Source organism: Petromyzon marinus, unplaced genomic scaffold (genome assembly GCF_048934315.1).
Source record: "Petromyzon marinus isolate PM22_M1 ecotype Great Lakes invasive population unplaced genomic scaffold, UKy_Petmar_22M1.pri1.0 PM_Scaffold_211, whole genome shotgun sequence".
In the NCBI taxonomy this organism is placed as follows: Eukaryota; Metazoa; Chordata; class Hyperoartia; order Petromyzontiformes; family Petromyzontidae; genus Petromyzon; species Petromyzon marinus.
In genome coordinates, this window is record NW_027423182.1 from 52,501 (window position 1) to 78,487 (window position 25,987).

The following is a 25,987-nucleotide window of genomic DNA, read 5'->3' on the forward strand; positions in this document are numbered from 1 at the left end:
CACAAAGTGGGGATGACCCTGCTGAGGCTGCGGTGCCTCAAATATTGTCTGAGGTGCCATGTGTTGAGGAAGTACTGAAGTCGATCCAGAGCTTGAGACCAGGAAAGGCACCGGGTAGAGATGATCTCCCAAGCGGAATGCTGAGGGAGGGTGGCGTTTGTGCACAGACTGCCCTATATGACATCATAACAACAGTCTGGACCACTGGACGGGTTCCAGAGGATTGGAAGGATGCCCTGCACAGACTGTAACAACTACAGGGGCATCTCACTCCTCAGTGTGCCGGGAAAGGTCCTGGAAAAGATTATTCAACATCGCCTTGCCAGGCACGCTGAGGAGAGGCTTGCGGAACCCCAATGTGGTTTCGGAAAGGGCTGTCCTGCACAGATGCCATATTTTCTGTCCGTCTGCTACAGCAGAGGTGTAGGGAATTCCAACAAGACCTACATCTCTGCTTTATTGACCTGGTCAAGGCCTATGATACCATCAGTAGGCCTGGGCTCTGGGTTGTTCTTCGTGCTTTTGGAGTCCCTGACCCGCTGCTCACGATCATTAAGGACCTTCATGGGTAAAACTACATGGCCGGGAGTCAGAGCCATTCCCTGTACACCTTGGGGTCCAACAGGGATGTCCTCTGGCTCCCACATTATTTAACATCTATTTCGACCACATAGTTCGTGACGCCTTCAATAGCTGTTCCGTAGGAATTGCAATCTGGTACAGCTACAATGGGAGGCTGATCGATGCCCGGGTACGGTCAAGGGATGGCTCCCTATTGCTCAACCATGTTATGTATGCCGATGATTTGGTAATTGCTGCTCACTCAGAGGAGGAGTTGGAGACGCTGCTGCTGAGACTGGAGCGTGCCACTAAGAGGTGGGGCCTTACCATCAGCCCCACCAAAACTAAGCACCTGCCTGGGTTGTTTGTACCATCGGACACTCCACTCCCAATTGGTGATAGGGCAGTTGTAGAGAGAGTGGAGAGTTTCCCATACCTGGGCAGTGTGCTCATGACCGGCTTCGGTTTAACAGCAGAGGTCTCACTCCGAATCAGTCGAGCGGCAATATCTTTTCATCGGTTGCGTAACGCTGTGTGGAAGCTACCTGGTCTGTCGCTCCGCACTAAGCTTCAGGTCTTCTCGGCCACGGTCATTCCCTCCCTTCTCTACGCTTGCGAAACGTGGACCCCCCTAATGGAACATCTTCGCCGGTTAGAAACATTTAGGCTGGCCTGCCTTCAGGTCTAGAGAAGAGATGGAGTGATGTGGTACAGGCGGACGTGGAGCTGAGTGGACTTGCCGATGACTGGTACCAGTGGTGTCAAGATCGGCCTCTGTGGAGGAGGCTCGTGAAGGACGCTGCTATTGGGCAGTTGGAGGCAGTCGCCCTCCAACAACAACGGAGGGCGGAGGAGCGGCGCTCACAACAGCGAGCGGAGCGCCGGGTGGCTAAAGCACAGCAGGTTGGCACAGTAGGGGGGCACAGGTGGTGCATCAGCCAGTCATCTTAGTCAGTCGACCCGTGGCACCTGGGTCTGCCCCGTGACCTCCTGCCAGCGGGCGTTCGACACTTCACGTGGCCTCAGGGTGCACATAGCCTGGCACAAGCATCGTGGTGATGTCACAACCACTTAGTGGTGAATGGCGGTTGTTGTTGTCTCTGTGTATGAGTCTGTGTCTCTGTGTGTCTCTGTATGTGAGTCTGTGTGTCTCTGTGTGTGTATGTGTCTCTGTGTGTGTGTCTCTGTGTGTGTCTCTGTGTGTGTGTCTCTGTATGTGTGTCTCTGAGTCTGTGTGTCTTTGTGTGTCTCTCTGTGTGTCTCGGTGTGTCTCTGTGTGTGTGTCTCTGTGTGTGTCTCTGTGTGTGTCTCTGTGGGTCTCTGAGTCTGTGTGTCTTTGTATGTCTCTGTGTGTGTGTCTCTGTGTGTGTATGTGTCTCTGTGTGTGTGTCTCTGTGTGTCTCTGTGTGTGTCTCTGTGTGTGTGTCTCTGTGTATCTCTGTGTGTCTCTGTGTGTGAGTCTGTGTGTCTCTGTGTGTGTATGTGTCTCTGTGTGTGTCTCTGTGTGTCTCTGTGTCTGAGTCTCTGTGTGTGTGTCTCTGTGTATCTCTGTGTGTCTCTGTGTGTGAGTCTGTGTGTGTCTCTGTGTGTGTCTCTGTGTGTGTGTCTCTTTGTGTCTCTGTATGTGTGTCTCTGAGTCTGTGTGTCTTTGTGTGTCTCTGTGTGTGTGTCTCTGTGTGTCTCTGTGTGTGAGTCTGTGTGTCTCTGTGTGTGTATGTGTCTCTGTGTGTGTGTCTCTATGTATCTCTGTGTGTCTCTGTTTGTGAGTCTGTGTGTGTCTCTGTGTGTGTGTCTCTGTGTGTGTGTCTCTGTGTATCTCTCTGTGTGTCTCTGTGTGTGAGTCTGTGTGTGTCTCTGTGTGTCTCTCTGTGTGTGTGTCTCTGTGTGTGTGTCTCTGTGTGTGTGTCTCTGTGTGTGTGTCTCTGTGTGTGTGTCTCTGTGTGTGTGTCTCTGTGTGTGTGTGTCTCTGTGTGTCTCTGTGTGTCTCTGTGTGTGTCTCTGTCTCTGTGTGTCTCTGTGTGTGTCTCTGTGTGTCTCTCTGTGTGTCTCTCCCTTCATGTAACACTACTTGCCCCTATATCCCTGCTAGATGCTCGAGGCTACCTGGGTGGGTTATACCTTTACCCCTGTGTCAGCTCACCTCTGTTGCACTCCCAGCCAGGTGAGTGTATGCTCCATACAGAGGCGACGTTGATAGCTCCATCATGGGGTAGTTGACCAGCACCAGCTTGCTGAAGTTGAACTTGTAGGTGAAGCGTTTTCCTTTGGTCTTGTGCAGTATCCTCTTGTTGTAGTAGTAGCTACACACACAGCGGTAATAGTATCAGCATCATCATCAGTAGTATCATCATCAGTAGTATCATCATCATCAGTAGTATCATCATCAGTAGTAGTATCATCATCATCATCATCATTAGTATCATCATCATCAGTAGTAGTATCATCATCATTAGTATCATCATCAGTAGTAGTATCATCATCATCATCATCAGTAGTAGAAGTAGTAGTAGCTATACACACATCATCAGTAGTATCATCATCAGTAGTAGTATAATCATCAGCAGTAGTAGTATCATCATCATCAGTAGTAGTATCATCATCATCATCATCAGTAGTAGTAGCTACACACACCGCAGTAGTAGTATCATCATCATCAGTAGTAGTATCATCATCATCAGTAGTAGTAGTATCATCATCAGTAGTAGTATCATCATCATCAGTAGTAGTATCATCATCATCAGTAGTAGTAGCTACATACAGCAGTAGTAGTATCATCATCATCAGTAGTAGTATCATCATCATCAGTAGTAGTATCATCATCAGTAGTAGTATCATCATCATCAGTAGTATCATCAGTAGTAGTATCATCATCATCAGTAGTAGTAGCTATACACACATCATCAGTAGTATCATCATCAGTAGTAGTAGCTACACACACAGTAGTAGTAGTATCATCATCAGAGGTAGTATCATCATCATCAGTAATAGTATCATCATCAGTAGTAGTAGTATCATCATCAGTAGTAGTAGTATCATCATCAGTAGAAATAGTATCATCATCAGTAGTAGTAGTATCATCATCATCAGTAATAGTATCATCATCAGTAGTAGTAGTATCATCATCAGTAGTAGTATCATCATCATCAGTAGTAGTATCATCATCAGTAGTAGTAGTATCATCATCAGTAGTAATAGTATCATCATCAGTAGTAGTAGCTACACAGAGTAGTAGTATCATCATCATCAGTAGTAGTATCTTCATCATGAGTAGTAGTATCATCATCATCAGTAGTAGTATCTTCATCATGAGTAGTAGTATCATCATCATGAGTAGTAGTATCATCATCAGTAGTAGTAGCTACACAGAGTAGTAGTAGTATCATCATCATCATCATGAGTAGTAGTATCATCATCATGAGTAGTAGTATCATCATCATCATTAGTAGTATCATCATCATCATTAGTAGTATCATCATCAGTAGTAGTAGCTACACAGAGTAGTAGTAGTATCATCATCATCATCAGTAGTAGTATCATCATCATGAGTAGTAGTATCATCATCATGAGTAGTAGTATCATCATCATGAGTAGTAGTATCATCATCATCATCATTAGTAGTATCATCACCAGTAGTAGTATCATCATCAGTAGTAGTATCATCATCATCACCCGTAGTAGTGGTATCATCATCAGTAGTAGTATCATCATCAGTAGTAGTATCATCATCAGTAGTAGTATCATCATCATCACCCGTAGTAGTGGTATCATCATCAGTAGTAGTATCATCATCAGTAGTAGTATCATCATCAGTAGTAGTATCATCATCAGTAGTAGTAGTATCATCAACAGTAGTGGTAATAGTTACACAGTAGTAGTATCATCATCAGTACTGGTAATAGTTACACACTAGTAGTAGTATCATCATCAGTAGTGGTAATAGTTACACACTAGTAGTAGTATCATCATCAGTAGTAGTAATAGTTACACACTAGTAGTAGTATCATCATCAGTAGTAGTAATAGTTACACAGTAGTAGTATCATCATCAGTAGTGGTAATAGTTACACACTAGTAGTAGTATCATCAACAGTAGTGGTAATAGTTACACAGTAGTACTAGTATCATCATCAGTAGTGGTAATAGTTACACAGTAGTAGTATCATCATCAGTAGTAGTAATAGTTACACACTAGTACTAGTATCATCATCAATAGTGGTAATAGTTACACACTAGTAGTATCATCATCAGTAGTAGTAATAGTTACACACTAGTAGTATCATCATCATCAGTAGTGGTAATAGTTACACAGTAGTAGTAGTAGTATCATCATCAGTAGTGGTAATAGTTACACACTAGTAGTAGTATCATCATCAATAGTGGTAATAGTTACACACTAGTAGTAGTATCATCATCAGTAGTAGTAATAGTTACACAGTAGTAGTCGTAGTATCATCATTAGTAATGGTAATAGTTACACAGTAATAGTATCATCATTAGTAGTGGTAATAGTTACACACTAGTAGTAGTATCATCATCTGTAGTGGTAATAGTTACACACTAGTAGTATCATCATCAGTAGTGGTAATAGTTACACAGTAGTAGTATCATCATCATCAGTAGTGGTAATAGTTACACACTAGTAGTAGTATCATCATCATCAGTAGTGCTAATAGTTACACATTAGTATCATCATCAGTAATGGTAATAGTTACACACACAGTAGTAGTATCATCATCAGTAGTGGTAATAGTTACACACTAGTAGTAGTATCATCATCAGTAATGGTAATAGTTACACATTAGTAGTATCATCATCATCAGTACTGGTAATAGTTACACAGTACTCGTAGTATCATCATCAGTAGTGGTAATAGTTACCCAATAGTAGTAGTATCATCATCAATAGTGATAATAGTTACACAGTAGTAGTATCATCAGTAGTGGTAATAGTTACCCAATAGTAGTATCATCATCATCAGTAGTGGTAATAGTTACACAGTAGTAGTATCATCATCAGTAGTGGTAATAGTTACACACTAGTAGTAGTATCATCATCAGTAGTGGTAATAGTTACACACTAGTAGTAGTATCATCATCAGTAGTGCTAATAGTTACACAGTATTAGTATCATCATCATCAGTAGTGGTAATAGTTACACAGTAGTAGTAGTAGTATCATCATCAGTAATGGTAATAGTTACACACTAGTAGTAGTATCATCATCATTAGTAGTGGTAATAGTTACACAGTATTAGTAGTATCATCAGTAGTAGTGGTAATAGTTACACAGTAGTAGTAGAATCATCATCAGTAGTGGTAATAGTTACACAGTAGTAGTATCATCATCAGTAGTAGTAATAGTTACACACTAGTAGTAGTATCATCATCAGTAGTGCTAATAGTTACACAGTAGTAGTATCATCATCATTAGTAGTAATAGTTACACAGTAGTACTAGTATCATCATCAGTACTGGTAATAGTTACACACTAGTAGTAGTATCATCATCAGTAGTAGTAATAGTTACACAGTAGTACTAGTAGTATCATCATCAGTAGTAGTAATAGTTACACAGTAATAGTAGTATCATCATCAGTAATGGTAATAGTTACACACTAGTAGTATCATCATCAGTAGTAGTAATAGTTACACAGTAGTAGTAGTAGTATCATCATCAGTAGTGTAATAGTTACACAGTAGTAGTTGTAGTATCATCATCAGTAGTAGTAATAGTTACACAGTAGTAGTATCATCATCAGTAGTAGTAATAGTTACACAGTAGTAGTAGTATCATCATCAGTAGTGTAATAGTTACACAGTAGTAGTTGTAGTATCATCATCAGTAGTAGTAATAGTTACACAGTAGTAGTATCATCATCAGTAGTGGTAATAGTTACACACTAGTAGTAGTATCATCATCAGTAGTGGTAATAGTTACACAGTAGTAGTATCATCATCAGTAGTGGTAATAGTTACACACTAGTAGTAGTATCATCATCAGTAGTGGTAATAGTTACACACTAGTAGTAGTATCATCATCAGTAGTAGTAATAGTTACACACTAGTACTAGTATCATCATCAGTAGTAGTAATAGTTACACAGTAGTAGTATCATCATCAGTAGTGGTAATAGTTACACATTAGTATTAGTATCATCATCAGTAGTAGTAATAGTTACACAGTAGTAGTAGTATCATCATCAGTAGTGGTAATAGTTACACACACAGTAGTATCATCATCAGTAGTGGTAATAGTTACACAGTAGTAGTATCATCATCAGTAGTGGTAATAGTTACACAGTAGTAGTATCATCATTAGTAGTGCTAATAGTTACACAGTAGTAGTAGTAGTATCATCATCAGTAGTGGTAATAGTTACACAGTATTAGTATCATCATCAGTAGTAGTAATAGTTACACAGTAGTAGTAGTAGTATCATCATCAGTAGTAGTAATAGTTACACACTAGTAGTAGAATCATCATCAGTAGTAGTAATAGTTACACACACAGTAGTAGTATCATCATCAGTAGTGGTAATAGTTACACAGTAGTAGTAGTAGTATCATCATCAGTAGTAGTAATAGTTACACAGTAGTAGTAGTATCATCATTAGTAGTGGTAATAGTTACACAGTAGTAGTAGTATCATCATCAGTAGTGGTAATAGTTACACAATAGTAGTATCATCATCAGTAGTGGTAATAGTTACACACTAGTACTAGTAGTATCATCATCAGTAGTAGTATCATCATCATCAGTAGTAGTATCATCATCAGTAGTAGTATCATCATCAGTAGTGGTAATAGTTACACATTAGTAGTAGTATCATCATCAGTAGTGGTAATAGTTACACATTAGTAGTAGTATCATCATCAGTAGTGCTAATAGTTACACACTAGTAGTAGTATCATCATCAGTAGTGGTAATAGTTACACAGTAGTAGTAGTATCATCATCAGTAGTGGTAATAGTTACACAGTAGTAGTAGTATCATCATCAGTAGTAGTAATAGTTACACAATAGTAGTATCATCATTAGTAGTGGTAATAGTTACACAGTATTAGTATCATCATCATCAGTAGTAGTAATAGTTACACAGTAGTAGTAGTATCATCATCAGTAGTGGTAATAGTTACACAGTAGTAGTATCATCATCAGTAGTGGTAATAGTTACACACACAGTAGTAGTATCATCATCAGTAGTGGTAATAGTTACACACTAGTAGTAGTATCATCATCAGTAGCAGTAATAGTTACACAGTAGTAGTAGTATCATCATCAGTAATGGTAATAGTTACACAGTAATAGTATCATCATCAGTAGTGCTAATAGTTACACACTAGTAGTAGTATCATCATCAGTAATGGTAATAGTTACACAGTAGTACTAGTATCATCATCAGTAGTGGTAATAGTTACACACACAGTAGTAGTATCATCATCAGTAGTGGTAATAGTTACACACTAGTAGTATCATCATCAGTAGTGGTAATAGTTACACAGTAGTAGTATCATCATTAGTAGTGGTAATAGTTACACAGTAGTAGTATCATCATCAGTAGTAGTAGTAATAGTTACACAGTAGTAGTATCATCATCATCAGTAGTGGTAATAGTTACATAGTAGTAGTAGTATCATCATCAGTAGTGGTAATAGTTACACATTAGTAGTATCATCATTAGTAGTGGTAATAGTTACACAGTACTAGTATCATCATCAGTAGTAGTAATAGTTACACTAGTAGTAGTATCATCATCAGTAGTGGTAATAGTTACACAGTACTAGTATCATCATCAGTAGTGGTAATAGTTACACAGTAGTAGTATCATCATCAGTAGTAGTAATAGTTACACAGTACTAGTATCATCATCAGTAGTGGTAATAGTTACACAGTAGTACTAGTATCATCATCAGTAGTGGTAATAGTTACACAGTAGTAGTATCATCATCAGTAGTAGTAATAGTTACACAGTAGTAGTATCATCATCAGTAGTAGTAATAGTTACACACAGTAGTAGTATCATCATTAGTAGTGGTAATAGTTACACAGTAGTAGTGGTATCATCATCAGTAGTGCTAATAGTTAAACAGTAGTACTAGTATCATCATCAGTAGTGGTAATAGTTACACACTAGTAGTAGTATCATCATCAGTAGTGGTAATAGTTACACACTAGTACTAGTATCATCATCAGTAGTGGTAATAGTTACACAGTAGTAGTATCATCATCAGTAGTAGTAATAGTTACACAGTAGTACTAGTATCATCATCAATAGTAGTAATAGTTACACACTAGTACTAGTATCATCATCAGTAGTAGTAATAGTTACACAGTAGTACTAGTATCATCATCAGTAGTAGTAATAGTTACACTAGTAGTAGTATCATCATCAGTAGTGGTAATAGTTACACACTAGTAGTAGTATCATCATCAGTAGTGGTAATAGTTACACAGTAGTAGTATCATCATCAGTAGTAGTAATAGTTAAACAGTAGTACTAGTATCATCATCAGTAGTGGTAATAGTTACACAGTAGTAGTATCATCATCAGTAGTAGTAATAGTTAAACAGTAGTACTAGTATCATCATCAGTAGTGGTAATAGTTACACAGTAGTAGTATCATCATCAGTAGTGGTAATAGTTACACAGTAGTAGTAGTAGTATCATCATCAGTAGTGGTAATAGTTACACAGTAATAGTATCATCATTAGTAGTGGTAATAGTTACACACTAGTAGTAGTATCATCATCAGTAGTAGTAATAGTTACACACTAGTAGTAGTATCATCATCAGTAATGGTAATAGTTACACAGTAGTAGTATCATCATCAGTAGTGGTAATAGTTACACACTAGTAGTAGTATCATCATCAGTAGTAGTAATAGTTACACAGTAGTAGTATCATCATCAGTAGTGGTAATAGTTACACAGTAGTAGTAGTAGTATCATCATCAGTAGTGGTAATAGTTACACAGTAATAGTATCATCATTAGTAGTGGTAATAGTTACACACTAGTAGTAGTATCATCATCTGTAGTAGTAATAGTTACACACTAGTAGTATCATCATCAGTAGTGGTAATAGTTACACAGTAGTAGTATCATCATCATCAGTAGTGGTAATAGTTACACACTAGTAGTATCATCATCAGTAGTAGTAATAGTTACACACTAGTAGTAGTATCATCATCAGTAGTGGTAATAGTTACACAGTAGTACTAGTATCATCATCATCAGTAGTGGTAATAGTTACACACTAGTAGTAGTGGTATCATCATCAGTAATGGTAATAGTTACACAGTAGTAGCATCATCATCAGTAGTGGTAATAGTTACACAGTAGTAGTATCATCATCAGTAGTGGTAATAGTTACACACACAGTAGTAGTATCATCATCATCAGTAGTGGTAATAGTTACACAGTAGTAGTATCATCATCAGTAGTGGTAATAGTTACACACTAGTAGTAGTATCATCATCAGTAGTAGTAATAGTTACACAGTAGTAGTATCATCATCAGTAATGGTAATAGTTACACAGTAGTAGTATCATCATCAGTAGTGGTAATAGTTACACAATAGTAGTAGTAGTATCATCATCAGTAGCGGTAATAGTTACACAGTAGTAGTAGTATCATCATCAGTAGTGGTAATAGTTACACAGTAGTAGTAGTAGTATCATCAGTAGTGGTAATAGTTACACACTAGTAGTAGTATCATCATCAGTAGTGGTAATAGTTACACATTAGTATTAGTATCATCATCAGTAGTAGTAATAGTTACACAGTAGTAGTAGTATCATCATCAGTAGTGGTAATAGTTACACAGTAGTAGTAGTAGTATCATCATCGGTAGTGGTAATAGTTACACACTAGTAGTAGTATCATCATCAGTAGTGGTAATAGTTACACAGTAGTAGTATCATCATCATCAGTAGTGGTAATAGTTACACAGTAGTACTAGTATCATCATCAGTACTGGTAATAGTTACACACTAGTAGTAGTATCATCATCAGTAGTAGTAATAGTTACACACTAGTAGTATCATCATCATCAGTAGTGGTAATAGTTACACAGTAGTATCATCATCATCAGTAGTGGTAATAGTTACACACTAGTAGTAGTATCATCATCAGTAGTAGTAATAGTTACACACTAGTAGTAGTATCATCATCAGTAGTGGTAATAGTTATACAGTAGTAGTATCATCATCAGTAGTGGTAATAGTTACACACTAGTAGTAGTATCATCATCAGTAGCGGTAATAGTTACACAGTAGTAGTATCATCATCATCGGTAGTGGTAATAGTTACACACTAGTAGTAGTATCATCATCAGTAATGGTAATAGTTACACAGTAGTATCATCATCATCAGTAGTGGTAATAGTTACACAGTAGTAGTATCATCATCAGTAGTGGTAATAGTTACACAGTAGTAGTAGTATCATCATCAGTAGTAGTAATAGTTACACAGTACTAGTATCATCATCAGTAGTAGTAATAGTTACACAGTAGTAGTATCATCATCATCAGTAGTGGTAATAGTTACACTAGTAGTACTAGTATCATCATCAGTAGTAGTAATAGTTACACAGTAGTAGTAGTATCATCATCAGTAGTAGTAATAGTTACACAGTAGTAGTAGTATCATCATCAGTAGTAGTAATAGTTACACACTAGTAGTAGTATCATCATCAGTAGTGGTAATAGTTACACAGTAGTAGTATCATCAACAGTAGTGCTAATAGTTACACACTAGTAGTAGTAGTATCATCATCAGTAGTAGTAATAGTTACACAGTAGTATCATCATCATCAGTAGTGGTAATAGTTACACACTAGTAGTAGTATCATCATCAGTAGTGGTAATAGTTACACACTAGTAATAGTATCATCATCAGTAGTGGTAATAGTTACACACTAGTAATAGTATCATCATCAGTAGTGGTAATAGTTACACACTAGTAGTAGTATCATCATTAGTAGTGGTAATAGTTACACAGTAGTAGTATCATCATCAGTAGTGGTAATAGTTACACTCACAGTAGTAGTATCATCATCAGTAGTAGTATCATCATCAGTAGTATCATCATCAGTAGTAGTATCATCATCATCATCATCAGTAGTAGTATCATCATCAGTAGTAGTGGTAATAGTTACACAGTAGTAGTAGTAGTATCATCATCAGTAGTGGTAATAGTTACACAGTAATAGTATCATCATCAGTAGTGGTAATAGTTACACTAGTAGTAGAATCATCATCAGTAGTAGTAATAGTTACACAGTAGTAGTATCATCATCAGTAGTGGTAATAGTTACACAGTAGTAGTATCATCATCATCAGTAGTGATAATAGTTACACACTAGTAGTATCATCATCATCAGAAGTGCTAATAGTTACACACTAGTAGTAGTATCATCATCAGTAGTAGTAATAGTTACACAGTAGTATCATCATCATCAGTAGTAGTAATAGTTACACACTAGTAGTAGTATCATCATCAGTAATGGTAATAGTTACACACTAGTAGTAGTATCATCATCAGTAGTGGTAATAGTAACACACTAGTAGTAGTATCATCATCAGTAATGGTAATAGTTACACACTAGTAGTAGTATCATCATCAGTAGTGGTAATAGTTACACACTAGTAGTAGTATCATCATTAGTAGTGGTAATAGTTACACAGTAGTAGTATCATCATCAGTAGTGGTAATAGTTACACACTAGTACTAGTATAATCATCAGTAGTAGTAATAGTTACACAGTAGTAGTAGTAGTATCATCATTAGTAGTGGTAATAGTTACACAGTAGTAGTAGTAGTATTATCATCAGTAGTGGTAATAGTTACACAGTAGTAGTACTAGTATCATCATCAGTAGTGGTAATAGTTACACATTAGTAGTATCATAATCAGTAGTAGTAATAGTTACACACTAGTAGTAGTATCATCATCAGTAGTGATAATAGTTACACAGTACTAGTAGTAGTATCATCAGTAGTGGTAATAGTTACACTCACAGTAGTAGTATCATCATCAGTAGTGGTAATAGTTACACACTAGTAGTAGTATCATCATCAGTAGTAGTAATAGTTACACACTAGTAGTAGTATCATCATCAGTAGTGGTAATAGTTACACTCACAGTAGTAGTATCATCATCAGTAGTGGTAATAGTTACACATTAGTAGTATCATCATCATCAGTAGTGGTAATAGTTACACAGTAGTAGTATCATCATCAGTAGTGGTAATAGTTACACTCACAGTAGTAGTATCATCATCATCAGTAGTGGTAATAGTTATACAGTAGTAGTAGTATCATCATCAGTAGTGGTAATAGTTACACAGTAGTAGTATCATAATCAGTAGTAGTAATAGTTACACACTAGTAGTAGTATCATCATCAGTAGTGGTAATAGTTACACAGTAGTAGTATCATCAGTAGTGGTAATAGTTACACACTAGTAGTAGTATCATCATCAGTAGTAGTAATAGTTACACACTAGTAGTATCATCAACAGTAGTGGTAATAGTTACACACTAGTAGTAGTATCATCATCAGTAATGGTAATAGTTACACAGTACTAGTAGTATCATCATCAGTAGTAGTAATAGTTACACATTAGTAGTAGTGTCATCATCAGTAGTGGTAATAGTTACACAGTACTAGTAGTATCATCATCAGTAGTAGTAATAGTTACACATTAGTAGTAGTATCATCATCAGTAGTAGTAATAGTTACACACTAGTAGTAGTATCATCATCAGTAGTGGTAATAGTTACACACACAGTAGTATCATCATCAGTAGTGGTAATAGTTACACATTAGTAGTAGTATCATCATCAGTAGTGCTAATAGTTACACACTAGTAGTAGTATCATCATCAGTAGTGGTAATAGTTACACGGTACTAGTAGTATCATCATCAGTAGTGCTAATAGTTACACACTAGTAGTAGTATCATCATCAGTAGTGGTAATAGTTACACAGTTGTAGTATCATCATCAGTAGTGGTAATAGTTACACAGTAGTAGTTGTAGTATCATCATTAGTAATGGTAATAGTTACACATTAGTAGTATCATCATCAGTAGTAGTGGTAATAGTTATACAGTAGTAGTAGTATCATCATCAGTAGTGGTAATAGTTACACACTAGTAGTAGTATCATCATCAGTAATGGTAATAGTTACACATTAGTAGTAGTATCATCATCAGTAGTGGTAATAGTTACACACTAGTAGTAGTATCATCATCAGTAGTGGTAATAGTTACACACTAGTAGTAGTATCATCATTAGTAATGGTAATAGTTACACACTAGTAGTAGTATCATCATCAGTAGTGGTAATAGTTACACAGTAGTATCATCATCAGTAGTGGTAATAGTTACACACACAGTAGTATCATCATCATCAGTAGTGGTAATAGTTACACAGTAGTAGTAGAATCATCATCAGTAGTGGTAATAGTTACACACTAGTAGTAGTATCATCATCAGTAGTGGTAATAGTTACACAGTCGTATCATCACCATCAGTAGTGGTAATAGTTACACAGTAGTACTAGTATCATCATCAGTAGTGTTAATAGTTACACACTAGTAGTAGTATCATCATCAATAGTGATAATAGTTACACTGTAGTATCATCATTAGTAGTGGTAATAGTTACACACTAGTAGTAGTATCATCATCAGTACTGGTAATAGTTACACAGTACTAGTAGTATCATCATCAGTAGTGGTAATAGTTACACACTAGTAGTAGTATCATCATCAGTAGTGATAATAGTTACACAGTAGTAGTATCATCATCAGTAGTGGTAATAGTTACACACTAGTAGTAGTATCATCATCAGTAGTAGTAATAGTTACACACTAGTAGTAGTATCATCATCAGTAGTGATAATAGTTACACAGTAGTAGTATCATCATTAGTAGTGATAATAGTTACACACTAGTAGTAGTATCATCATCAGTAGTGGTAATAGTTACACAGTAGTACTAGTATCATCATCAGTACTGGTAATAGTTACACACTAGTAGTAGTATCATCATTAGTAATGGTAATAGTTACACAGTACTAGTAGTATCATCATCAGTAGTGGTAATAGTTACACAGTAGTAGTAGTAGTATCATCATCAGTAGTGGTAATAGTTACACAGTAGTAGTATCATCATCAGTAGTAGTAATAGTTACACAGTAGTAGTATCATCATCAGTAGTAGTAATAGTTACACACTAGTAGTAGTATCATCATCAGTAGTAGTAATAGTTACACACTAGTAGTAGTATCATCATCAGTAGTAGTAATAGTTACACAGTAGTAGTATCATCATCAGTAGTGGTAATAGTTACACACTAGTAGTAGTATCATTATCAGTAGTGGTAATAGTTACCCAATAGTAGTAGTATCATCATCAGTAGTGGTAATAGTTACACAGTAGTAGTAGAATCATCATCAGTAGTGGTAATAGTTACACAGTAGTACTAGTATCATCATCAGTAGTGGTAATAGTTACACAGTAGTAGTAGAATCATCATCAGTAGTGCTAATAGTTACACATTAGTAGTAGTATCATCACCAGTAGTGGTAATAGTTACACACACAGTAGTAGTATCATCATCAGTAGTGCTAATAGTTACACACTAGTAGTAGTATCATCATCAGTAGTGGTAATAGTTACACACTAGTAGTAGTATCATCATCAGTAGTGGTAATAGTTACACACTAGTAGTAGTATCATCATCAGTAGTGGTAATAGTTACACACTAGTAGTAGTATAATCATCAGTAGTAGTAATAGTTACACAGTAGTAGTATCATCATCAGTAGTGGTAATAGTTACACACTAGTAGTAGTATAATCATCAGTAGTAGTAATAGTTACACACTAGTAGTAGTAGTATCATCATCAGTAGTGGTAATAGTTACACAGTAGTAGTATCATCATTAGTAATGGTAATAGTTACACAGTAGTAGTAGAATCATCATCAGTAGTGGTAATAGTTACACAGTAGTAGTAGTATCATCATCAGTAGTGGTAATAGTTACACACACAACAGTAGTAGTAGTATCATCATCTCTATCCCAATGTCTCTCTCTCTCTCTGTCTCTCTCCCCGTGTCTCTCTCTCGCCCCGTGTCTCTTTCACCCCGTGTCTCTTTCTCTCCGTGTCTCTCTCTTCATGTCTCTCTCCCCGTGTCTCTCTCTCTCCATGTCTCTCTCTCTCCCCGTGTCTCTCTCCCCGTGTCTCTCTCGTCCGTGTCTCTTTCACCCCGTGTCTCTCTCTCTCCGTGTCTCTCTCTCCATGTCTCTCTCCCCGTGTCTCTCTCTCTCCCCGTGTCTTTCTCTCCCCGTGTCTCTCTCTTTCCCCGTGTCTCTCTCCCCGTGTCTCTCTCTCCGTGTCTCTCTCCCCCCGTGTCTCTCTCCCCCCGTGTCTTTCTCTCCCCGTGTCTCTCTCTCTCCCCGTGTCTTTCTCTCTCCCCATGTCTCTCTCTCCCCGTGTCTCTCTCTTCCCGTGTCTCTCTCTCCCCGTGTCTCTCTCTCCCCCTGTCTCTCTCCCCGTGTCTCTCTCTCACTGTGTCTCTCTCTCCCCCCGTGTCTCTCTCTCTCTCCGTGTCTCTCTCCCACCCGTGTCTCTCTCTCCCCGTGTCTCTCTCTCCCGTGTCTCTCTCTCCCACCCGTGTCTCTCTCCCACCCGTGTCTCTCTCTCCCCGTGTCTCTCCCTGTGTCTCTCTCTCCCCGTTTCTCTCTCTCCCCGTGTCTCTATCTCCCCGTGTCTCTCTCCCTCTCCGTGTCTCTCTCTCCCCGTGTCTCTCTCTCCCCGTGTCTCTCTCTCTCCCCGTGTCACTCTCCCCGTGTCTCTCCCCGTCTCTCTCTCTCTCTCCCCGTGTCTCTCTCTCCCCGTGTCTCTCTCTCCCCGTGTGTCTCTCTCCCCGTGTCTCTCTCTCCCCGTGTCTCTCTCTCCCCGTGTCTCTCTCTCCCCGTGTCTCTCTCTCCCCGTGTCTCTATCTCCCCGTGTCTCTATCTCCCCGTGTCTCTCTCTCCCCGTGTCTCTCTCCCCGTGTCTCTCTCTCCCCGTGTCTCTCTCTCCCCGTGTCTCTCTCCCACCCATTTCTCTCTCCCACCCGTGTCTCTCTCCCGCCCGTGTCTCTCTCTCCCACCCGTGTCTCTCTCCCACCCGTGTCTCTCTCTCCCCGTGTCTCTCCCCGTGTCTCTCTCTCCCCGTTTCTCTCTCTCCCCATGTCTCTATCTCCCCGTGTCTCTCTCTCTCTCCGTGTCTCTCTCTCCCCGTGTCTCTCTCTCCCCGTGTCTCTCTCCCCCCGTCTCTCTCTCCGTGTCTCTCTCCCACCCGTCTCTCTCTCTCCGCGTGTCTCTCTCTCCCCGTGTCTCTCTCTCTCCCCGTGTCTCTCTCCCCGTGTGGCTCTCTCCCTGTGTCTCTCCTTCCCCGTGTCTCTCTCTCCCCGTGTCTCTCTCTCCCCGTGTCTCTATCTCCCCGTGTCTCTATCTCCCCGTGTCTCTCTCTCCTCGTGTCTCTCTCTCCCCGTGCCTCTCTCTCCCCGTGTCTCTCTCCCACCCGTTTCTCTCTCCCACCCGTGTCTCTCTCCCGCCCATGTCTCTCTCCCACCCGTGTCTCTCTCTCTCCCCGTGTCTCTCTCTCCCCGTGTCTCTCTCTCTCCCCCTGTCCCTCTCTCTTTCTCCCCGTGTCTCTCTCCCCGTGTCTCTGTCCCCTCCTCTGTCTCTCCCCGTGTCTCTCTCTCCCCGTGTCTCTCTCTATCTCTCTCACCATGTCTCTCTCTCTCTCTACCCGTGTCTCTCCGCGTGTCTCTGTCTCACCGCAGTGCCCGGCTCAGCTTGTCGTAATTCATGTTGGGTTTGCACTTCCTGGACCCCCAGAGCCGAGCCACCTCGTCCGGGTCCCGGATCACAAACTCCCCGTAGTCTCCCTCCCAGGCGATCACCCCGCGGAACTCATCCTTCTGGAGCAGCTCCAGGATGAAGTGCCACAGCTGGATCTGTCGGGAGCCTGGGCTCGAGTCGGGCTTGTAGGCCCACTCGGGGAATGCCAGGCCTGGGATGGAGACACGGGGAGAGAAACATTGAGAGAGAGAGACACATTGAGAGAGAGACACGGGGAGACAGATGGAGAGAGTCACGGGGAAAGAGAGAGAGACACGGGGAGAGAGAGAAACGGGGAGAGAGAGAGATACGGGGAGAGAGAGAGACACGGGGAGAGAGAGAAACGGCGAGAGAGAGACACGGGGAGAGAGAGACACGGGGAGAGAGATGGAGACAGAGAGAGAGAGAGAATGCTAACAAACCAGACTTTGGCCTGAGGTATATCTCTCTCCCCTCCTGCCCCGTGGGGAGTGGAAGATGAGACTTTCCCAGGCCGCCGGAGATTTCGCCGCGGGTCACCGGGGGCTCGTCCGGGACGGCGACTTTAACGGTGATGGGGAAATTACGGTGGGGTGGGGGAGGGGATTGGAGGAGACTTTCCCAAGCCGCTGGAGATTTCACAATGGGTCAGCGGGGGCTCGTCCGGGACTGTGACTTTAACGGTCATGGGGAAGTTATGTTGGGGGGGGTGTGGGGTGGGTGGGGGGTTGGAGGAGACTTTCCCAAGCTGCCGGAGATCTCGCCGCGGGTCAGCGGGGGCTCGTCCGGGACTGTGACTTTAACGGTCATGGGGAAGTTATGTTGGGGGGGGTGTGGGGTGGGTGGGGGGGGGGGGGGTGGAGGAGATTTTCCCAATCCGCCGGAGATCTCGCCGTGGGTCAGCGGGGGCTCGTCCGGGACTGTGACTTTAACGGTGGTGGGGAAGTGAGAGATGGAGAAATGGAGAGAGAGATAGAGGGAAAGAGATACATCAAGAGATAAATTGAGAGATAGAGAGATACATAGAGAGATACATTGAGAGATAGAGAGATACATTGAGAGATAGAGAGATACATTGAGAGATAGAGAGATACATTGAGAGATAGAGAGATACATTGAGAGATAGAGAGATAGAGAGATACATTGAGAGATAGAGAGATACATTGAGAGATAGAGAGATACATTGAGAGATAGAGAGATAGAGAGAGATACATTGAGAGATAGAGAGATACATTGAGAGATAGAGAGATACATAGAGAGATACATTGAGAGATAGAGAGATACATTGAGAGATAGAGAGATACATAGATACATTGAGAGATAGAGAGATACATAGAGAGATATATTGAGAGATGGAGAGAGATACATTGAGAGATAGAGAGATACATAGATACATTGAGAGATAGAGAGATACATAGAAAGATATATTGAGATATAGAGAGATACATTGAGAGATAGAGAGATAGAGAGATACATAGAAAGATAGAGAGATACATTGAGAGATAGAGAGATACATAGAGAGATACATTGAGAGATAGAGAGATACATTGAGAGATAGAGAGATAGAGAGAGATACATTGAGAGATAGAGAGATACATTGAGAGATACATTGAGAGATAGAGAGATACATTGAGAGATAGAGAGATACATAGATACATTGAGAGATAGAGAGATACATAGAAAGATATATTGAGAGATAGAGAGATACATTGAGAGATAGAGAGATAGAGAGATACATAGAAAGATAGAGAGATACATTGAGAGATAGAGAGATACATAGAGAGATACATTGAGAGATAGAGAGATACATAGAGAGATAGAGAGATACATTGAGAGATAGAGAGATACATTGAGAGATAGAGAGATACATTGAGAGATAGAGAGATAGAGAGATACATTGAGAGATAGAGAGATACATTGAGAGATAGAGAGATACATAGAGAGATACATATAAAGATAGAGAGATACATTGAGAGATAGAGAGATAGATACATAGATACATTGAGAGATAGAGAAATACATAGAAATATATTGAGAGATGGAGAGATACATTGAGAGATAGAGAGATAGAGAGATACATTGAGAGATAGAGAGATACATAGAGAGATACATAGAAAGATAGAGAGATACATTGAGAGATAGAGAGATAGATACATAGATACATTGAGAGATAGAGAAATACATAGAAATATATATTGAGAGATACATTGAGAGATAGAGAGATACATTGAGAGATAGAGAGATAGAGAGATACATTGAGAGATAGAGAGATACATTGAGAGATATAGAGATACATAGAGAGATACATAGAAAGAATGAGAGATACATTGAGAGATAGAGAGATAGATACATAGATACATTGAGAGATAGAGAAATACATAGAAATATATATTGAGAGATGGAGAGAGATACATTGAGAGATAGAGAGATACATTGAGAGATAGAGAGATACATTGAGAGATAGAGAGATACATTGAGAGATAGAGAGATACATAGATACATTGAGAGATACATTGAGAGATAGAGAGATACATAGATACATTGAGAGATACATTGAGAGATACATTGAGAGATAGAGAGATACATAGATACATTGAGAGATACATTGAGAGATAGAGAGATAGAGACGGAGGGGGGAGGAGTTATGGGGGAGGAGTTATGGGAGAGGTGTTAGGGGGGGGTTAAGGGGGGAGGGGTGAGGAGATAGGAGGAGAGGGGGGAGGAGTTATGGGGGAGGAGTTAGGAGAGAGGAGTTAGGGGAGGAGTTAAAGGAGGAGGGGGCGGAGTTAGGGGGAGGAGTTAAAGTGGGAGGGAGGAGGAGTTAATGGAGGAGGGGGCGGAGTTAGGGGTGGAAGGGGGAGGAGTTAGGGGGTGGAGGGGGGAGGAGTTAGGAGGGGGGGCGGAGTTAGGGGGAAGAGCTAGGGTGGGAGGGAGGAGGAGTAAAGAGGGGAGAAAGGGGGGAGGAGTTAGGGGGTGGAGGGGGGAGGAGTTAGGAGGGGGAGGAGTTAGGAGGGGGGAGGAGTTAGGGGGTGGAGGGGGGAGGAGTTAGGAGGGGGGAGGAGTTATGAGGGGGAGGAGTTAGGGGGTGGAGGGGGGAGGAGTTAGTAAAGGGGGCGGAGTTAAGGGGAGGAGCTAGGGTGGGAAGGAGGAGGAGTTAAGGGGGAGGGGAGAGGGGAGGAGTTAGGGGGTGGAGGGGGGAGGAGTTAGGGGGTGGAGGGGGGAGGAGTTAGTGGGTGCAGGGGGAGGAGTTAAGAGGGGGGAGGGGCGTGGTGACGTCACCTGGGGTCCATATCGCCGGGTTGCTCCACGCAGCTCCCAGAATGTCCGTGGCACACGAACAGTGCATAGCTGGTGGGGGGAGTGGGGGGAGAGGGGATGGTGGGGGGAGTGGGGGGATGGTGGGGGGAGTGGGGGAGGGTGGGGGGAGAGGGGGGAGTGGGGGGAGAGTGGGGGGAGTGGGGGGAGTGGGGGGAGAGGGGGTGGTGGGGGGAGTGGGGGGAGAGGGGGTAGTGGTGGGGGGAGTGGGGGAGAGGGGAGGGGGTAGTGGGGGGAGAGTGGGGGAGAGTGAGGGGAGTGGGGGATGGTGGGGGGAGTGGGGGAGGGTGGGGGGAAAGGGGGGAGTTGGGGGGAGAGTGGGGGCAGGGTGGGGAGAGGGGGAGTGGGGGTGGTGAGGGTAGTGGGGGGAGTGGGGGGAGTGGGGGAGAGGAGAGAGTGGGGGGAGAGTGGGGGGAGAGGGGGGGAGAGGGGGGAGAGTGGGGGGAGAGTGGGGGGGAGAGTGGGGAGTGGGGGGAGAGAGTTGGGGGGGGGGGAGAGATACCTTAGCCACGTTCTGGTTTGTTATCTTGGCATAGGAACGTGGAATGGTTGCTTGTGTACAAGCTCAGGTGACTAACTGTGGTGGTGCAGTTGTGAGCACAGTGTCTGTGTGTAACAGCACTTGCCCCTACAGCCCTGCTAGAGGCTACCTGGGGGAGTTTTGTCTGTGTCTGTGTGTGACAGCACTTGCCCCTACAGCCCTGCTAGAGGCTACCTGGGGGAGCTTTGTCTGTGTCTGTGTCTGTGTGTGACAGCACTTGCCCCTACAGCCCTGCTAGAGGCTACCTGGGGGTAGCTTTGTCTGTGTGTGTGTGACAGCACTTGCCCCTACAGCCCTGCTAGAGGCTACCTGGGGGTAGCTTTGTCTGTGTGTGTGACAGCACTTGCCCCTACAGCCCTGCTAGAGGCTACCTGGGGTAGCTTTGTCTGTGTCTGTGTGTGACAGCACTTGCCCCTACAGCCCTGCTAGAGGCTACCTGGGGTAGCTTTGTCTGTGTCTGTGTGTGACAGCACTTGCCCCTACAGCCCTGCTAGAGGCTACCTGGGGTAGCTTGGTCTGTGTCTGTGTGACAGCACTTGCCCCTACAGCCCTGCTAGAGGCTACCTGGGGTAGCTTTGTCTGTGTCTGTGTGACAGCACTTGCCCCTGCAGCCCTGCTAGAGGGTACCTGGGGGTAGCTTTGTCTGTGTCTGTGTAACTGCACTTGCCCCTACAGCACTGCTAGAGGCTACCTGGGGTAGCTTTGTCTGTGTCTGTGTAACAGCACTTGCCACTACAGCCCTGCTAGAGGCTACCTGGGGGAGCTTTGTCTGTGTCTGTGTGACAGCACTTGCCCCTACAGCCCTGCTAGAGGCTACCTGGGGGAGCTTTGTCTGTGTCTGTGTAACTGCACTTGCCCCTACAACACTGCTAGAGGCTACCTGGGGGAGCTTTGTCTGTGTGTCTGTGTAACAGCACTTGCCCCTACAGCCCTGCTAGAGGCTACCTGGGGGTAGCTTTGTCTGTGTCTGTGTGTGACAGCACTTGCACCTACAGCCCTGCTAGAGGCTACCTGGGGGAGCTTTGTCTGTGTGTGTATCTGTGTGTGTGTATGTGTGTGTATCTGTGTATATATCTGTGTGTGTATATCTGTGTGTATATGTGTGTATGTATATCTGTGTATGTATATCTGTGTGTATCTGTGTGTGTATATCTCTGTGTGTATATCTGTGCGTGTATATCTGTGTGTGTATATCTCTGTGTGTATATCTGTGTGTGTATCTGTGTGTATCTGTGTGTATATCTGTGTGTGTATGTGTCTGTGTGTGTATCTGCGTGTGAATATCTGTGTATATAGTTGCGTGTGTATCTGTGTGTGCATTTCTGTGTGTGTGTATTTCTCTGTGTGTATATCTGTGTGTGTGTATCCGTGTGTATATCTGTGTGTATATATCTGTGTGTATATCTGTGTGTGTGTATCTGTGTGTATATCTCTGTGTGTATATCTGTGTGTGTATCTGTGTGTGTATATCTCTGTGTGTATATCTGTGTGTGTATCTGTGTGTATATTTGTGTGTGTGTATGTGTCTGTGTGTGTATCTGTGTGTGTGTATCTGTGTGTATATCTCTGTGTGTATATCTGTGTGTGTGTATCTGTGTGTGTATATCTCTGTGTGTATATCTGTGTGTGTGTATCTGTGTGTGTATATCTCTGTGTGTATATCTGTGTGTATATCTGTGTGTGTGTATCTGTGTGTGTATATCTGTGTGTGTGTATCTGTGTGTATATCTCTGTGTGTATATCTGTGTGTGTATCTGTGTGTATATCTGTGTGTGTATGTGTCTGTGTGTGTATCTGTGTGTGTGTGTGTATCGGTGTGTGAATATCTGTGTATATAGTTGTGTGTGTGTATCTGTGTGTATTTCTCTGTGTGTGTGTGTATCTGTGTGTGTATATCTGTGTGTGTATCTGTGTGTAAAATCTCTGTGTGTATATCTGTGTGTGTATCTGTGTGTGTATATCTCTGTGTGTATATCTGTGTGTGTATCTGTGTGTATCTGTGTGTATATCTGTGTGTGTATGTGTCTGTGTGTGTATCTGTGTGTGAATATCTGTGTATATAGTTGTGTGTGTGTGTATCTGTGTGTATTTCTCTGTGTGTATCTGTGTGTATATCTGTGTGTGTGTATCTGTGTGTTATCTCTGTGTGTATATCTGTGTGTGTATATCTGTGTGTATATCTGTGTGTGTATCTGTGTGTGTATATCTGTGTGTGTATCTGTGTGTGTATATCTGGTGTGTGTGTATCTGTGTGTGTATGTATCTGCGTGTGTATCTGTGTGTGTGTATCTGTGTGTGAATATCTGTGTATATGTGTGGTGTGTATGTATCTGTGTGTGTATCTGTGTGTGTATCTGTGTGTGAATATCCGTGTATATATGTGTGTGTATATATGTGTGTGTGTATATCTCTGTGTGTATCTGTGTGTGTATTCTGTGTGTGTGTGTGTATCTCTGTGTGTGTATCTGTGTGTATCTGTGTGTGTGTATCTCTGTGTGTGTATCTGTGTGTGTATCTGCGTGTATCTGTGTGAGTGTGTATCTGTAAGTGTGTATCTGTGTGTGTGTATCTCTGTGTGTATCTGTGTGTATATGGAGAAAGCTTCCTAGTATAGCCTGTAGCAGACATTAAGGGCAAGTGCTGATACACAAACACACAGTGCGCTAACCACTGCACCACCACACCCCACGCACTCACACAAAGTGCGCTAACCACTGCACCACCACTCCCCACTCACTCACACACAGTGCGCTAACCACTGCACCACCACTCACACACAGTGCGCTAACCACTGCACCACCACTCCCCACTCACACACACAGTGCGCTAACCACTGCACCACCACTCCCCACTCACACACACGCAGTGCCCTAACCACTGCACCACCACTCCCCACACACACAGTGCGCTAACCACTGCACCACCACTCCCCACTCACACACAGTGCGCTAACCACTGCACCACCACTCCCCACTCACACACACACACACAGTGTGCTAACCACTGCACCACCACTCCCCACTCACACACACAGTGCGCTAACCACTGCACCACCACTCCCCACACTCACACACACACACAGTGCGCTAACCACTGCACCACCACTCCCCACACACACACAGTGCGCTAACCACTGCACCACCACTCCCCACTCACACACACAGTGCGCTAACCACTGCACCACCACTCCACACACACAGTGCGCTAACCACTGCACCACCACTCCCCACTCACACACACAGTGCGCTAACCACTGCACCACCACTCCCCACGCACTCACACAAAGTGCGCTAACCACTGCACCACCACTCCCCATTCACTCACACACAGTGCGCTAACCACTGCACCACCACTCCTCACTCATACACACAGTGCGGTAACGGTGTGAGTGAGTGGGTGAGCGAGTTGCTGAGCGGGTGAGTGAGTGGGTGAGTGGGTGGGTGAGTGAGTGGGTGAGTGAGTGAGTGGGTGAGTGAGTGATTGGGTGAGTGGGTGAGTGAGTGGGTGAGTGAGTGAGTGGGTGAGTGGGTGAGTGAGTGAGTGAGTCATAGAGTGGGTGAGTAAGTGGGTGTCTGTGTGTATAGTGAGTGAGTTATAGAGTGAGTAAGTGATAGAGTGAGTGAGTGATAGAGTGGGTGAGTGAGTGAGTGATAGAGTGAGTGAATGAGTGATAGAGTGGGTAAGTGATAGAGTGAGTGAGTGAGCGAACGAAAGTGGGTGAGTGTGTGGCTAAGCGATTTGCTGAGTGGCTGAGCGGGTGGGTGAGTGAGTGAGTGAGTGGGCGGGTGAGTGAGTGGGTGAGCGATTGGCTGAGTGGGTGAGTGGGTGGGTGAGTGAGTGGGTGAGCGAGTGGGTGAGTGAGTGGGTGACTGAGTGAGTGAGTGGGTGAGTGGGTGGATGAGCGAGAGGCTGAGTGAGTGAGTGGGTGAGTGGGTGAGTGAGCGAGTGGGCGAACGGGTGAGTGAGTGAGTGGCTGAGTGGCTGGTGGGTGAGTGAGCGGGTGAGTGAGTGGGTGAGTGGGCGAGTGGGTGAGTGGGCGAGTGGGTGAGTGGGCGAGTGGGTGAGTGGCTGGGTGAGCGAGCGGGTGAGTGAGTGGGTGATTGGTTGAGTGGTTGAGTGGCTGAGCGGGTGAGCGAGTGGGTGAGCGAGTGGGTGAGCGAGTGGACGAGTGGGTGAGCGAGTGGGTGAGTGGTTGAGTGACTGAGTGAGTGAGTGGGTGAGTGAGTGAGTGAGTGGGTGAGTGAGTGAGTAAGCGAGTGGGTGAGTGAGTGAGTGGCTGAGCGGGTGAGCGAGTGGGTGAGTGGGTGAGTGACTGAGTTGCGCGGTTGAGTGAGCGAGTGGGTGAGCGAGTGAGTGAGTGGGTGAGCGAGTGGCTGAGCGAGTGGATGAGTGAGTGAGTGGGTGAGTGGCTGAGTGGGTGAGCGAGTGGGTGAGCGAGTGAGGGTGCGAGTGGGTGAGTGAGCGAGTGGGTGAGCGGGTGAGCGAGTGGGTGAGCGAGTGGCTGAGCGAGTGGGTGAGTGAGTGAGTGGGTGAGTGGCTGAGTGGGTGAGCGAGTGGGTGAGCGAGCGAGTGGGTGAGCGAGTGGGTGAGTGGCTGAGTGAGTGGCTGAGTGGGTGAGCGAGTGGGTGAGCGAGCGAGTGGGTGAGCGAGTGGGTGAGTGAGTGAGTGGGTGAGTGAGTGAGTGGGTGAGTGACTGAGTGA

The 25,987-nt window shown here is 43.0% G+C and overlaps 1 protein-coding gene across 1 annotated transcript in view; it reads right to left on the reverse strand.

The window, feature by feature from the left end:
* The window catches only part of LOC116958768 (ETS domain-containing transcription factor ERF-like), a 146,994-nt gene that overhangs the window by 46,993 nt on the left and 74,014 nt on the right, over positions 1–25,987 (reverse strand). The window contains exons 2-4 of the mRNA XM_076063855.1: positions 20,710–20,778; positions 17,389–17,623; positions 2,702–2,861 (exon numbers count right to left, since the gene is read on the reverse strand). Coding sequence (XP_075919970.1) covers positions 2,702–2,861; positions 17,389–17,623; positions 20,710–20,776 — 462 coding nt within the window. The 5' untranslated portion in view covers positions 20,777–20,778. The remainder of the gene's footprint in view (positions 1–2,701; positions 2,862–17,388; positions 17,624–20,709; positions 20,779–25,987) is intronic.